Source organism: Theropithecus gelada, chromosome 9 (assembly GCF_003255815.1).
Source record: "Theropithecus gelada isolate Dixy chromosome 9, Tgel_1.0, whole genome shotgun sequence".
In the NCBI taxonomy this organism is placed as follows: Eukaryota; Metazoa; Chordata; class Mammalia; order Primates; family Cercopithecidae; genus Theropithecus; species Theropithecus gelada.
Genome location: NC_037677.1, coordinates 122411999 through 122426998, shown reverse-complemented (window position 1 = coordinate 122426998; position 15000 = coordinate 122411999). Strand labels below are relative to the sequence as shown.

The 15000-nt window shown below is 38.9% G+C and overlaps 1 protein-coding gene across 1 annotated transcript in view; it reads left to right on the top strand.

The window, feature by feature from the left end:
- The window catches only part of DHX32 (DEAH-box helicase 32 (putative)), a 56540-nt gene that overhangs the window by 18090 nt on the left and 23450 nt on the right, over positions 1 to 15000 (top strand). Inside the window, exon 3 of the mRNA XM_025395623.1 lies at positions 9607 to 9800. Within this exon, the coding sequence (XP_025251408.1) occupies positions 9607 to 9800 (194 nt within the window). The remainder of the gene's footprint in view (positions 1 to 9606; positions 9801 to 15000) is intronic.

Genomic DNA, 15000 nt, shown 5'->3' with positions numbered 1-15000 from the left:
CAAAATGTGCAAAAGAAGCATATTTTGAGGTCACATATTCTGGTCTCCTTCAGTCATATTCAGGTATGTTCTGAGCCCCAACATTAGATAGTTAATAAATACTTATTATTCAGTTTATTGTTGTATTTGAACTTCAAGTTTTGGTTCAAGTGAGATCCATATTTTACTCTTAAGTTTTAAAGCAAGCAACCGGTATTTTTATCATGAAATTCATTTCTAGATTCTGGTGATGGAAGAATTAGAATAGACAATGTAGTGTGAATAATGAGAAGTCCTGTTTCTCTTAGAGAAGTTATGAATAGATCTAGTAGAATAGGCTATGGTCTAATATAATAGAATTAGAATCTGATGGAACCCCTTCATTTTTTTAGATGAATAAACTGTGGCCCGGAAGGATTTGATAATTTTTCTATCTAATGTCAGTAGCTTTCTGAATTGGAGTTAAAAGAATATTTTCCACTATAAATTGTTGCCTCCAAGTTGTTTATTATCTCTAGAGTTTACCTATTTTATTATCATTATTATTTTTTGAGAGAGTCTTGCTGTCAGCCAGGCTGGAATGCAGTGGAGCAATCTTGGCTCACTGCAACCTCCACCTCCCAGGTTCAAGCAATTCTTGTGCCTCAGCCTCTTGAGTAGCTGGGATTACAGGCATGTGCCATCATGCTCGGCTAATTTTTGTATTTTTGGTAGAGTCAGAGTTTCACCATGTTGGCCAGGCTGGTCTCGAACTCCAGGGCTCAAGCGATCCTCCCACCTTGGCCTCCCAAAGTGCTGGGATTACAGACATGAGCCACTGTACCTGGCCTAAAGTTAAATTACTTTAGAGGTAATTTGAAAAGAGAAGGGCTGGACAACAGATTTTTAAAATCTAATTTACAGCTGCCAGTATCAAGGGTTTATTATGATTTGTTCTTTGTTATGCTGTTATTGTTATAACAAACGATTTCAGTTCATTGCGAGAAGCTAACAATGAGAACTGAATGAGTATAATTTTCCTAGTTTCGGTGGACAAATAACATGTTGAAAAAATGTGGTTTTATTTTACAATAATTTCAAACTTACAAAAAGTTGCAAAAACAGTACAAAGATTTTCCATATGTTGTTCACCCTGATTCCCCAAATGTAAGATTTTACCGTATAAACTGTATCTTTACCTCCCTGCCGACTCCATACATTCATACACATTTTTATTCTGAACCATTTAGGAGTAAATTGAGGACATGATGCCCTTTGCCTCCAAATACTTAACACAGTATTTACTGAAAAATAGTGTATAGCCATAATATAATTATCAAAATCTGGAATTTAATGTTGATATCTAATTATTATCTGAATTCTAGATATTCACATTTAATCAGTTTCCCACTGATAGCCTTTATAATCACAGAAAAAAATTGTTTTTCTGGTCTAAAATCCAATCTAAAATTATATTGCATTTTATTGTCATTTTTTAAAGTCTCCTTTAATCTGAAACAACTCCCCAGTCTCTCCTTGTCCTTTATGACCTTGATATTTTTGAAGAGCACAGGTTATATATTCTGCAGAACGTCCCTCAGTTTGAACATGTCTGATGTTTCCTTAGGGTTAGGTTCAGGCTCTACATTTGTGGCAAGAAGATGACACAAGTGTTGTGTATCCTTCTCAGTGCCTCATATCAGAAGGTACAAGATGTCAGTTTTGCCCATGCTGGTGATGTTAAATCTGATCTTGGTAAGGTGGTGTCTGCCTGGTTCTTTATTGAAAAGTTAATAATTTCCCTCTAATCATTTAATAGATATATATTTTGAGAGTATATAAATATGTTTCTCATTACACATTTGTAACCACCCAGTGGGTTCATCTTGTTTGTTGTCCAGATAGAGCCAATTTATCAAGACAAGGGAATTGAAATAGAGAATGAATTTAATACACATAAAGCTGGCTAAACAGAAGACAGGAGTTTTACTATTACTCACATCAGCCTCTTTGTCAGTTTGGATGCTGGAGTTTTTCAAGGATAGTTTGGTGGGTAGGGGGCTAGGGAATGGGTACTGCTGATTGGCTGAGGATGCAGTCACAGAGGTGTGGAAAACAGTCCTCATGTGCTGAGTCCACTTCTGGGTAGGGACAACAGAGGAGTTACCAGTCTGTCCAGTTACAGGCCCATCCAGTTGTCAAAAATGCAAAAACCAGAAAAGACATCTCAGAAGGCCAATCTTAGGTTCTATCATAGTGATGTTATTTACAGGGAGGTTACAAATCTTGTGACCTCTGGAATAATGACTGGTAATCATTTAACTACACTTACATCTTGGCAGAATTCAGGCCCCTCTCATCCTCCTAACCTGGTGTCCTTTCATTAGTTTTACAAAGGCGGTTTCATTTTTCTATTATCATTTAAACTGTAAACTAAATGACTCCAAAAGTTAGCTTGGCCCACTGCAGGAATGGTTAAGGGCAGTTTGGGAGTGAAAGGCAAAATGGAGTTGGTCAGGTCAGATCTCCTTCACCATCATAATTTTCTCACTGTTACAATTTCTGCAAAGGCAATTTCACATTCATCCACTAGTGTTAGCATTTTTGGTGATTCTTACCTTTGAATTATTACATTAGTAGTAACCAAAGATGATTGTTCTAATTCTGACATGCCTTCTACACATTATTTAGAATTTTTCTGTAAGGCTGAGCTTTCTCTCCTTCATCATTTATTTGTATCACTGTGGACTCAAATTCTTATTTTATTCTATGGGTTATAATGTATTACTAAGCCAACTTTATTGTTCAAATTGCCCCTGATGTGACTTCTCTGTCCTTTTGACATTTCCCCATTATTTCTGAGCACGTCTTTGCTTTCTGGCTCAGTAAGATGTTCCAGGTTCATCTAGTACATTCCCCATGCCAGTGTAGGGAAACCATTTTTTTTTTTTCTCCAGGAGTCCTGGGGGTGAACTGTGTTTTGAAAGCAACATCTGGACACTAAGTACCCATTACCATTGGTTTATCATTGCTTTTTTTTTTTTTTTTTTTTTTTTTGAGACAGGGTTTCATTCTGTCACCCAGGCTGGAATGCAGTGGCATGATGACAGCTCACTGCAACCTCGACATCCTGGGCTCAAGTGATCCTCCCACCTCAGCCTTTAGAGTAGTTGGGACTACAGGTGTGTGCCACTACACTCAACTAATTTTTGTATTTTTTGTAGAGACAGGGTTGTGTCATGTTGCCCAGGTTGGTCTCGGACTCCTGGGCGCAAGTAATCTGCCTGCCTTGGCCTCCCAAAGTGCTGGAATTGTAGGCATGAGCCACTTCACCCAGCCTATCATTGCTTTTAGGCCATCTCAGTGGACACAACAAGGAAATAAATGTATGTGAATGCAATACACACACATCTCATTCTGTCTGTCCACCTATCTATGGCTCTGTTTCTCTGTCTCTCTAGCTCTATTTCTGTCTTTCTCTATTTCTATGTATTTCTATGTTCTTACCTCTCATATTTTTTATCTATCTTTCTATGTCTTAAAAACCATGAGTTTGTGCTGATGCCTCTGATTCCAGTTTAGCACTTAGGATTTATTCTAGCCTTCCCAGTTTTCATATCCATAACTTCTCTATGAGAAACAGGACTTCACGTTATTCACACTATCTTTACCTGTTCTCAGATTGAACAAGTAAAGATACTTGAAAGAACAATTCTTATTGTAGTTTCAGAATTGCTCATCCACACTGCAGTTTAAAAAAATTTTTAATATACTTCTTGAGTTTTCTTTTAGAATTTATCATCTTCAAGAGCAAGAATTGTTATATATTATATGTTATATTAATACCTAGCAATGGTTTATCTTGTCATTTTTAATCTCTCAATTATTTCAATAAATTATGCTTATTTTCTGTTAATTGGGACGACATGTATCTTCAAGGTGAGAAAAATCAAAATAGTACTCAAATAAGAAAATGGATCTATTCTAAACTAATTTAGATAGTGGGAGCGTTGGTTGTTTTCTGAAAACAACTTGGTTTTTGTTGTTGTTGTTTTAACAGTTTGCAAGAATATTTTCTTGTTCCTCAGAGTTTTAAACCTTTCAAGAAAAAAGTCTTTCTTTAGAGCCAAGCTTGGTCCTAAAGATTTCATCTGTCTTCAGTGCAGAAGTGTGAAGTCTATTTTATGACTGCCCCAGAGAAACAGAGGACAATTTCCCATATGTTTATAGAATCTTTTCCTATGACATTTTTTGCAGACAAGTTATGAAAGATCCTGAAAGAGAAACATCTCTAGAAGTGTCTATTTTGCTTGTTTCTCCTTCTCTAGCTTTTGTCCTGAAATTTCCCATGAATGGATGGGTCGGTGAGGTGAATAAGCATGATATAACAAAGAATTAACTTAGATACTAAGAAGCTGTATGGCTTAGAACATCTGTACCTTTATTGACTGGGTAAACTTGTTCACCGTTTTCTGCTGGTAGATTCTACCTGTATTCACTCAAAACCAAGATATATGTGAATTGTGTTACCCAGGGATGTGTGACATTTGATTTAGAAGGGGCCTCGCTCCTCAGTAATGGATTCTGATATATTGGCTCACTTTGGGTGGGATGGCTGCCTTAGGGGCATACTCAGGCATAGGCATTTTACAAGAATGTTGTTGAAACCATTAAAACTTACAAACTTAAAAACCATGAGTTTGTGTGAATTTGGGTGAATTGGTGGTCTTTTAGATTCCTTTCAACTTGTGGATTCTGTTTTTCTGGTACTGAAATTAAAGGGAGTGATTGGGACCTTGACAGTAGCTGCAGGATTGGTGGTCCTAGAGACATTAAGAGAAGAAAGCAGAAGAGGACTCAGGCCCTGATGGACAAACTGATGATCGAAAGTAAGGGATTAGAGGCTTTTGGGACTAGTATGTGTCTAACAGAATAGTAGTTTGTGTCTCATGGAGGTCCTTTTTTTCCTCACTTCATTTATTCTCATTTAACTATATTAAATTATAGTTAACTGTATTATCCATTAGATGAGGTGAAACAATCACTGGCAGTAGATGGAAAGGACGAAGTTCTACGCTAGCATAGCTCATGTGGAGGTCCTCTTGCCACAATGGCAGTGATGAGACCATACATGGATACGTGATGCTGCTGCTGCTCCCTTGATTCTGATCTGGATCTGGTTGCAGATTCTTATAGGAGATCTCCCTACAGCCCACCCCAAAGACCTCGGGCCCCAGCTCTCCCAGAACCCAGCGGCCCAACCTCTGTGTGCTGCCCGGAGTCGGGAATGGAGCATCTTTGCTTCACTGTCTGAATTTGCAAGTTGTAGAACTGCAGTTGCTAACTTAGGCTGATAAAGCCTTGATTTAGATTAGATTTTGATTACCCAGAGGACTCCTCTTACCTACTGTCATAGCAGCAGATTGGCCAGAGTGTTGGTGATTTCCTTTCAGGCAGGCAATAAGAGGCCAGGGATGCACATTCTCATGCCTCGATTGCTTACCCTGCATGCCCCGGAGTTGGTTCCAACTGGGCTTTGGGACACAGCATAGGGCAGGCCCCACTGCTCTGGCTTTATGCAAATGGCACATCAGAAGTACAGAAAACTGCATTTAGAAAATGGATTGAGAAGCGCGAAAAAAAGTATTCGGTGAGTTCAGAATAAAAAGATGTGAAGTATTGATTCTAGTTAGGGAACATTTCCAGACCAAATGTATAAATCAGAGGGTTGCATATCACCAAACTCCCAGATAAATTACTGTGAAAATAGGCTTTTTTTATGTGTTAGAGGAGCAGTTTTCTGTTTCTTCACCATACTGTGCAACTTCTGCTAAGTACTCAGTCACAAAGTGACCCAGAATTCAGTGTTTCTCTGAAAAAAGTTAAAGCCAAATGATTCATAGAAAGGTGCAACTATTTAAGCTTTTCTAGTTCCCATAGTGTCAACTTGGCAGTTAGTCCATCCAGAATAATGTTTTTTAATACTAGGGGGGAATATCTTCCAAAGAGGAACCATGGGGCAGAAACAAAACCTCTAACAGGCATGTAATTCATTGGTGAGAAGACAAAGATGCAACTGGGACAATGAAAAAGTTGCTAAGTAGTACTCAGAAGAGAAGCGGAATTGGGACAAGAAAGGTCAATACCAACAATAGATACAACATTTACTATAAATGCAGAGAAGGCAAGAGTTCTTTGTAAAGGTGCCATCTCAGTATCCCTTGAAATGTGAAATATTCAGATTACCGACACTGGCCAAATCATAACAGTTTTTAGTCAGTAATTCAAGTTTGTTAAGGAATCAACCCTCAGTATGTTGCTTAGCTTGCCCAGAGTGATTCAGAAGGCATGTAAAACTGTATAACTGTAACAAATAAGGCAGATCGTTTCATGTTTCTCTCTTTTCTGGCTAGAGATAACCTTTTCAGTTTGTGTTTGCATTGCTTACCGTTAACTGTCTCCCAGTAGCTGTTACTGGAAGGGGAGCTGCATCCTATGTGGTCAGAGCCATAATTGAGTAGGTGCACTATAATTTGTTGTGACTTCTGCTCAACTGTTAACTTGGCCACGTAAGCAAACATTCCTACATTAAGCACAATATGGATATGTTCAGTCTTCTCCTGGTTATTTTAACTGATATTTAGAAGGCCTTTTCCCATTTCTGAATTAATGTCTTTGCCTCCTAGGTGAAATAGTTTGCTCTAATGTAGAGGAAGGCAGAAAAGGAAAATGAAGACTGTTGGATTGGTATATTTGTTGTGCTTCCAGGAATGTATAATGTTTATACCATTATCAACATACTGTAATAAACTGATCTTGCAGAATGTGTTTACATGAGTAAAGAGAAATAAATTAAATGCAGTTTTTAAAAAGGGCCCAAATCAGAAGCTTGAGAACATGGCTCATGATCATTGGAATCCTGTGGAATTTTAGAGTTTGAAAGCAGCTGTCCTGGACCTTGTGTAATAACCAGGCTGAACATGTCCAAATGTTTTAATAAAACTGGATAGTATTATTTCAGCAACAATTCTAGCTATGTAAAGCAGTGCCCACTGTCATCATAGTACTGTCCCCCGGATACTACCATTAGGCTAGAAAGAGTAATTTATTTATTTATTTATTTATTTTTATTTTTATTTTTTATTGTTTGAGATGGAGTCTCGCTCTGTTGCCCAGGCTGGGGTGCAGTGGTGCAATCTCAGCTCACTGCAACCTCCGCCTCCCAGGTTCAAGTGATTTTCCTGCCTCAGCCTCCTTAGTAGGTGAGATTACAGGCACCCACCACCTGGCTAATTTTTATATTTTTAATAGAGATGAGGTTTCATCACGTTGGCCAGGTTGGTCTCAAACTCCTGACCTCTCAAGTGATCCACCTGCCTCGGCCTCCCAAAGTGCTGGGATTACAGATGTGAGCCACCGCACCCGGCCTAGAAAGAGTAATTTAAAATGCTGATTGCCTGAGAATCTCATGGCTTCAGTTGCCACCTTTGTATAAAGATGCTTAGAAGCAACTGTGATGTAGTGGAAATTATACTCGCCAAGAAACTAGAAGATATGGATTGGTTCTGGTCATGCTGTTTACTGGCAGTGTGACCTTGGACAAGTCACACCTCTAAGTTTCTTTCCTCATGTGTAACATGAGGGTGTTGGCCTTCATGTCTGAGGCGATTCTCCTGCCTCAGCCTCCCGAGTAGCTGGGACTACAGCCATACACCACCATACCCAGCTAATTTTTATATTTTTGGTAGAGACAGGGCTTCCTCATGTTGACCAGGCTGGTTTTGAACTTCTGACCTCAGGTGAACTTCTGACCTTGGCCTCACAAATTGCTGGGATTACAGGTATGAGCCACCACGCCTGGCCTAAAGAAAATTTTTTAAAAAAACAAGTGGTTTTAATACAGCGTTTCACATGAATGATGTTTGAGGTCTTGGCTAGGGACTCTAGATAGTGGCCCCTGACATGAAGGCAGTTAGTTTAAAAGTAAGGAGTTGGCAAGAATAAAAAATTACTTGCTAAGGAATAAAGGAGGTAAAGTTTAATGTAAATTCTTTGACTATGTAGAATCTTAGACTATGTAGAATCACAGAATTTTAAATTATTTCTAGAAAGTATAAGAAATTATTCAACAAATATTTACTGAGGACTAGGATAATCTGGTGACCAACACAGATAGGTCTCTGCTTTTAGAGCTCATTTGAGGGGATGTTAGGAACAAACAGGTAACCTCAGGAGGGTGATGGCTGCCACAGTGAGAAGCACACTGTGGATCTAGATACCTAGGGGATCGCAGCAAGCCTTGTGGAGAAAACGACACAGGAGTTCAGACTTGAAGGATAATTCTCATTCATTCAGTCCATTCATTTTACAGGTAAGAAAACTAAAGCTTAGAAAAGTTGGGGTTTACATGGAACAAATTAATGGCCAGCCAGTCCCTTAGGTGCCTGGTTACTCCTGGGTCTTGCCTTGATTCCATGTTTCCTGAGCGCAGGATCTTAAACTTTCATCTTTTATAGAACAAAGTAAGCGTCGAGTAAATAATTACTGATAACTTTCAACCTGTTGACAAGGCTGACACCTATCTTAAAATGCAGGAAGTGCATTTGCCTTTCAGTCCTTAAGAATTTGCAGTCTCCAGCAGTCATTCATTTTGGAGTTACTTGTATTTCTGGTGAGTTATGTTTATTTTTCAAATTACAGTGAGGATTCAGATCTAAGAATTTCATAATGAATCTTGTAAATAGCAGACCTCAAGATAATTAGAAATTTTACAACGTTTAAATACCTTAGATCAATTAAAAACACTCTTGGAATAATTTATTTTTAAAATGCATATGTAACAATGCATAATTTACTGACAATGCCTTAAGATTGTAGCATACAAATGAATTCAGTACATTCTACTGTAATAATTCTTGTACAGATGAATGTGATAAACATCAGTTGGTCCATAATATATTTTAGAAAGAAAAAGATTTTTAAAATAAAATGGCTGTAGAGTAGCTTTTTTTGGAATTGACTCTCCAAATCTAGATGGGTTGGTTGACTATCTCACTGGGTTTATGGGTTTATTTATTTAATTATATTTAGATGGTAAATTACCAGGACATTTTAGCTTTTATTATCAGAGAAATGTTAAGTAGGCTTATCTGGATATTTGTTATGATCATTTGGATTTAAATGTAAATGCTTTAATTTTGAACCATTATTTTTTATCTAAATGCCATCTATAATTTACATTGCTTAAAACACAATAGCTGATAACAGAAGCCATATTTTCAGAAGCCTTTCTTCTAACCAAAAAGAAAATAATAATCTCTAAATACATTAGTCTTTTCAGAAACACAGTTGAGGTTGAAAGTATTTTTTTTTTCATTTTGCCCTTGATTTTTATCTGCCTTTTTTTTGTCTGGGAGTCAAACTTTCACAGTCCCTGTTAACTGCTGTTTATTCTTAACTTTATTTCCTAGCAGTAACTGTGCATAATCCATATTGTTCAGAGTTTCACTAAATAAGATGTAATACAGCCCACTGCTGATTTACTGATGAAAGAAAATCTCTTATAAGATGAACCCTGCTATAAGACAGAGCTGTCTCATTTTTTATTTTCAGCAGAAGCTGATCCTGTCTCATTTTTGCCTGTTACAGGTTCCTCAGTGGTGTGCTGAATATTGTCTTTCCATCCACTACCAGCACGGGGGCGTGATATGCACACAGGTCCACAAGCAGGCTGTGGTCCAACTCGCCCTGCGGGTGGCAGATGAAATGGATGTTAACATTGGTCATGAAGTTGGCTACGTGATCCCTTTCGAGAACTGCTGTACCAATGAAACAATCCTGAGGTTGGTTTGCGGGGTTCAGTCTGCTCCCTGCTGGTGATTGTTGGCTTAGGTTCTACAATTCTGAAACAGCATTATTCTAGCATTCTACCTGTTAAGCATCTATGCTGTGCAGTAGCAACTGGTCTCTCTTGTCATCAGCCAGCAAGCAACAGTTGCTTTCCCACACTGGCATCATCAGGGATTCCTTGTCTAAACGTATCCCATGACTCCCATTATCCCCAGGAAAAAGTTAGCAACTTGCTTGACCCCTCAGAACCTTCAAGCATGTGCTTCTGGAGCTATGCCTCATGCAGAGGCCACATCATTGCCTGTGTGCAAGCCACATGGACACCTGGAGCATGCTGTGTGGCCTGTGCTTCCACACCCTGTGCCTGTACACCTGCCCCTCCCTGTGCTCAGCATGTCCGGGCCTCTTCTGGGCCTGGCTAGTTCCTCCTAGTCACTCAGTATCCAGTGTAGCGGTCACCTACTCGAGGAAGGCTTCCCTGCCCCTCCAGTAAGATACATTAGAAAACCCTCTGTGGGGCTTCTGGAAAACTTGGTGTCAGCCTCCATCATGACTTCGATCAGTGTTTCTCAAACTGTACTTTTCAGAGGCTTCTGCGTTCCAAGGAGCCTTCTTTGTGGCTACTGCAAGTTGTGGTATCTGTTTTGTGCTTAGCTTCATTATGAGATTTCCTTTGAATAAGGATTTCCAAGAGCTTGAAAGAAGAAAAAAAAAGGAGAAAGAAATTGGAAAATCACTGCTCTGGGCTAGTGCTTCTCAAGCACTTTTATATTACAGCCCTCATAGAAAGTGATAGTATCCATACAGTACTTCAAGGAAATGGTCACAGCTGCCTGCAGCCAGAGATGACCATCCCACGGGCTTTAGCTGCCCCGGGCATTGCCTGACCACTCCAAGAGCCAAGTAGATAAGTATCTCGGGGTCATTATTTGTGCACCTCTGTAACCCCTTTGTGTGGCAAACCAGTGTGCCATGGCACACCATTTGGGAAGCTCTGCTTTAGTGTAACAGGGCAGGGATGGTTTTTCACATACTCATATCCCTGAAGTCTCATGTGCTCATCCCCAGGAGGATGTTCAGTAAATTGGATAGTGGAAGGGATTTTGCCCTATCCCAGCTAGCACTGCACTCTGGTGCGGTTCTTTTCTCCATTCAGAAAGCCCATGGGGCTGGGCACGGTGGCTAATGCCCATAATCTCAGCACTTTGGAAGGCCAAGGCATGAGGATTGCTTGAGCCCTGGAGTTTGAGACCGGACTGGGCAACACAGTGAGCTCTCATCTCTACAAAAAATACAAAAATTAATGAGCGTGATGGTGCATGCCTATAGTCCCAGCTATTCAGGAGACTGAAGCGGGAAGATCACTTGAATCCAGGAAATCAAGGCTGCAGTGAGCTGTGATCGCGCCACTGCACTGCAGCCTGTGTGACAGAGTGAGACCCTGTCCCAGAAAAAAAGGAAAGCCCATGGGGCTCATTTGGTTTGTACTAAGCTACTTTCCCTCAAATGTTTATCTTCAAAAATAGAAGACAGTCTTCAGGCTAGTGTCAAATCATAGGGGAAAGTCTTTAGACCATCAGCACTCTGACTTGAACTTCTTGAAGATATATTACCTTCTGCTAGTATAACAATTATGTCCCTGAGTCATTAAATTACTATGTATTTATAAATTGCTTATTGTGTAAATGGTACATGAGTGGTACAAAAGAAACATAAAACCTCTCTGGTTCTTAGGAGCTCACAAACTAGTTAAAGAGCTGGACAGGACAAGATATAGGACCCTGAAAGGGTTAAGGATCCCTAAGCAGATTCGAGGTTGGTTGGTTGGTTTGACATTTTAAAGTAGCCCTTTGAATTATTTTTTTAATTAAATGATGGCTCTGACTAGGTTCTAAAGTTAATATTGTATCTTTAATACCATCTAGACTTTGAAAACCCTTTAAAAGGTCTCTTTAATGTAGTCATTTTTAAAATGAAATATTGTAACAGCCTTATAATATGGAATCAGAATTTTTTTTTTTTTTTTTTTGAGACAGAGTCCCACTCTGTCGCCCAGGCTGGAGTGAAGTGGCGCGATCTCAGCTCACTTCAACCTCCATCTTCTGAGTTCAAGTGATTCTTGTGCCTCAGCCTCCTGAGTAGCTGGGACTACAGACACGCACCACCACACTCGGCTAACTTTTTGTATTTTCAGTAGAAATGGGGTTTCGCCATGTTGCCCAGGCTGGTCTCGAACTCCTGAGCTCAGGCGATTTGCCGGCCTCGGCCTCCCAAAGTGCTGGGATTCCAGGCATAAGCCACCGCGCCCAGCCTCAGATATTTCTTAATATGGAAAGCCACAAAGATACATAATGGTGGGGAAATCTAATAACGCTGTGAGACACGCCTCACCTTTTAAACATCTATCACATGTTGGACTTAGGATTGTTTTATGGTGAAAAACCCAAGCATTCAATTCTGACACCCAAAGGAAATACTATATATTAAAGTATGTATTAGTTTCAGTCTGTGTATAGCATTCCTTTCTTAACAGGCACAGCTACTTCAGGTATGGTGGGTTGAAGTACAAAGGCACCCATGGAGACAGGTAGAGAGTAGCTGCCTGCTTTGACAGGTTTGCACGTTCTGTTTCTTTCTGCCGTTGCTGGGCTGCCTTATTCTTCATTGCTTTTATATCTTCACTTTACAGTTACTCTTGTTTCTGAACATTGCACTTTCTTTTCCACTGTGACATGCCCCCAGAACCAGTGCAGAGTCAGAAGACACTCTGGTGCATTGTTGTAAACAGGGTTTGAGTCACAGGAAAGAGGCCAGAGCTATACCCCTATGATAAAATAAAGCAATACCAGTTTTCTTCCTGGTATTCTGTGCTCTGGAGAGGAGGCAACATGGCTGTAAAATGAGTGTCTCCACCACTTACTCACTTGTAACCTTATACAAGTCACCTAACCTCTTTGAGCTTTAAGTCGCCTCATCTGAAAAATGTGGATGATTAATATACTTGCTCTGAGGGTTGTTGTGAGGACTATTTAATTTATGTAACTGATGCATGGTGTATGTATGTGGTAGCTATGTTTATAATTATAATTATACTTATATTTTTATAATTATGATTAGAACAAGATTGATTTTCCTGAAGAGGTATGCTAGCCATAATTTTGAATAAGCTCAGATTGAATAGCTATTTAAATCAGAAGATTTAACATTGATCATTGATTTTAGAAGGCAGTAGTCTATATTTGATACTGTGTTTTTCATTTTTTTGGTAACCCCTTAGTATCTATGAAACACATCATAGGCAATTTATAAACTATCTTTAAGCCTACTACTATTTTTTGGATGCTATATGTAACAACTTTGTTCTTCTTTAAGCTTTTCTCTGGCCTTTTTTGAAACAGTGAATAACTGAATATTATATACCTAAAATAGTCTTTAGGAACTACATATCAAGATATCTCATAGAAGTGACTCATAGTGTCAAATGGTGATATTTTCTGGTTTTGGAACTGGAAAGTTCTCAAATTTTCATTAAGGTTAAACTCAAATATATAAAACATAAATATTAATAAAACTTTTAACTATTTTATTATAGTCTTAGCTTTTAGAAATTTAGCCTTAAAGATATAAACTGCATTTCCTGAAATCTTGGTAGTATATCTATTTTTTTTTTACATACTTATTAGTTAACAGCACTTTTTAAAGCATCGTATACACAGTATCTCATAACTATAAAGTTCAGAAATATATCTTTGTGTCATATAGAAAAAAAGTATTTTTGTTTTGTTTTGTTTTGACTTGGAGTCTTGCTCACATCACGCAGACTGGGATGCAGTTGTGGGATCGTAGCTCACTGTAATGTGGGACTCCTCCTGGGCTCAAGTGATCCCCCACCTCAGCCTCCTAAGTAGGTGGGACTGCAGAAAAATGTAGGTTTATATAGTAAGTTTTAGGAATGAGCCTTCACAATTCCCTTATATAATCATCTGGAAGGCTAGGCCCTGCTGGATGAGTCTGCTGGAGTTTTTAATAAGTTACCACCTTCTCTTTTTTTTAATTAAGCCTAGATGTATTTATATAACACATATACCTCGTCAATCTTATGGGGCAGCATTACTTCCTATAAGATCAGTGCTTAGGTCAGTTTTGCTGAAAAGGAAACAGAGATTTAATTTCTAACGTTAATGAAGTACCATAAATTAAAATAATTTGTTTTGACATGAGAAGCAGTAGTAACTTGGTATTAATATACTAATTAACCTCAGCAAAAGATGACCTGAAAACTAGATTTCAATGCATCTGTTGGCATCTTGCACAAAGTATAATACTGTAGTATTCAAGATGCTTTCTTTTTTGAGGAAAAGAATCAATTTATCACTGCTCATTTGATAAGACACAGTATGAGAATGTGTATGAAAAGAAAGGCAGAGAGCATGCACTTTGATCTCATAAAGATACAGAGACAAAGAACATGGACTTTATCACCAAAACTACAAGGCCAAGGAAGCAATCTTTATAATTTGACAGTGACATCAGATAGAACAAATATCCAGGTTTAAATCTTGACCGTATCCCTGGCTTTGTGACCTTGGATAGGGTACTGAATTTTTCTGAACTTCAATTTTCTTATTTATAAATGAGTCATAGTAATGGGATAGCAATATCTACTTTGAAGGTTTATTCTGAAGATTAAATAAGAAATGTATGCACCAGCTTAATGCCTGGCTCGCACTAGTTTAATAGATGTTTGTTTCCTTCCTTTTTTTTTTTCCCCCCTCGAAAGAGGTTAATTGAGGACTGTGTCAAGATCCCCAAGACTACCCCCAGGTTCAGTGATTTGCTAGGAAGATTCATGGGATTCAGCATATCATTTACTTATAACTAAGGTTTATTGCAGTGAAAAGATACAAAGCAACATCAGCAAAGGGAAATGGTGGATGGGACGAAGGTTACAGGAACCCAGGCACAAGCTCCTGAGCTCTCGCCCAGTGGAGTCACAAACAGTGCACTTCATTCACAGCTTATGAAATGGTGCCCTACCAGGGAAACTCAGGCTCAGTGCCCAGGGTTTTTATTGAGGGCTGGCCGTAGAGGCACCCTCTGCCTACTATGTTTCAAAATTCCAGACTCCCAGAAGGAAAGCACATGTGCAGCATACACCATATTGCCTGTACAAATGGTTCAGCACAGCAGACG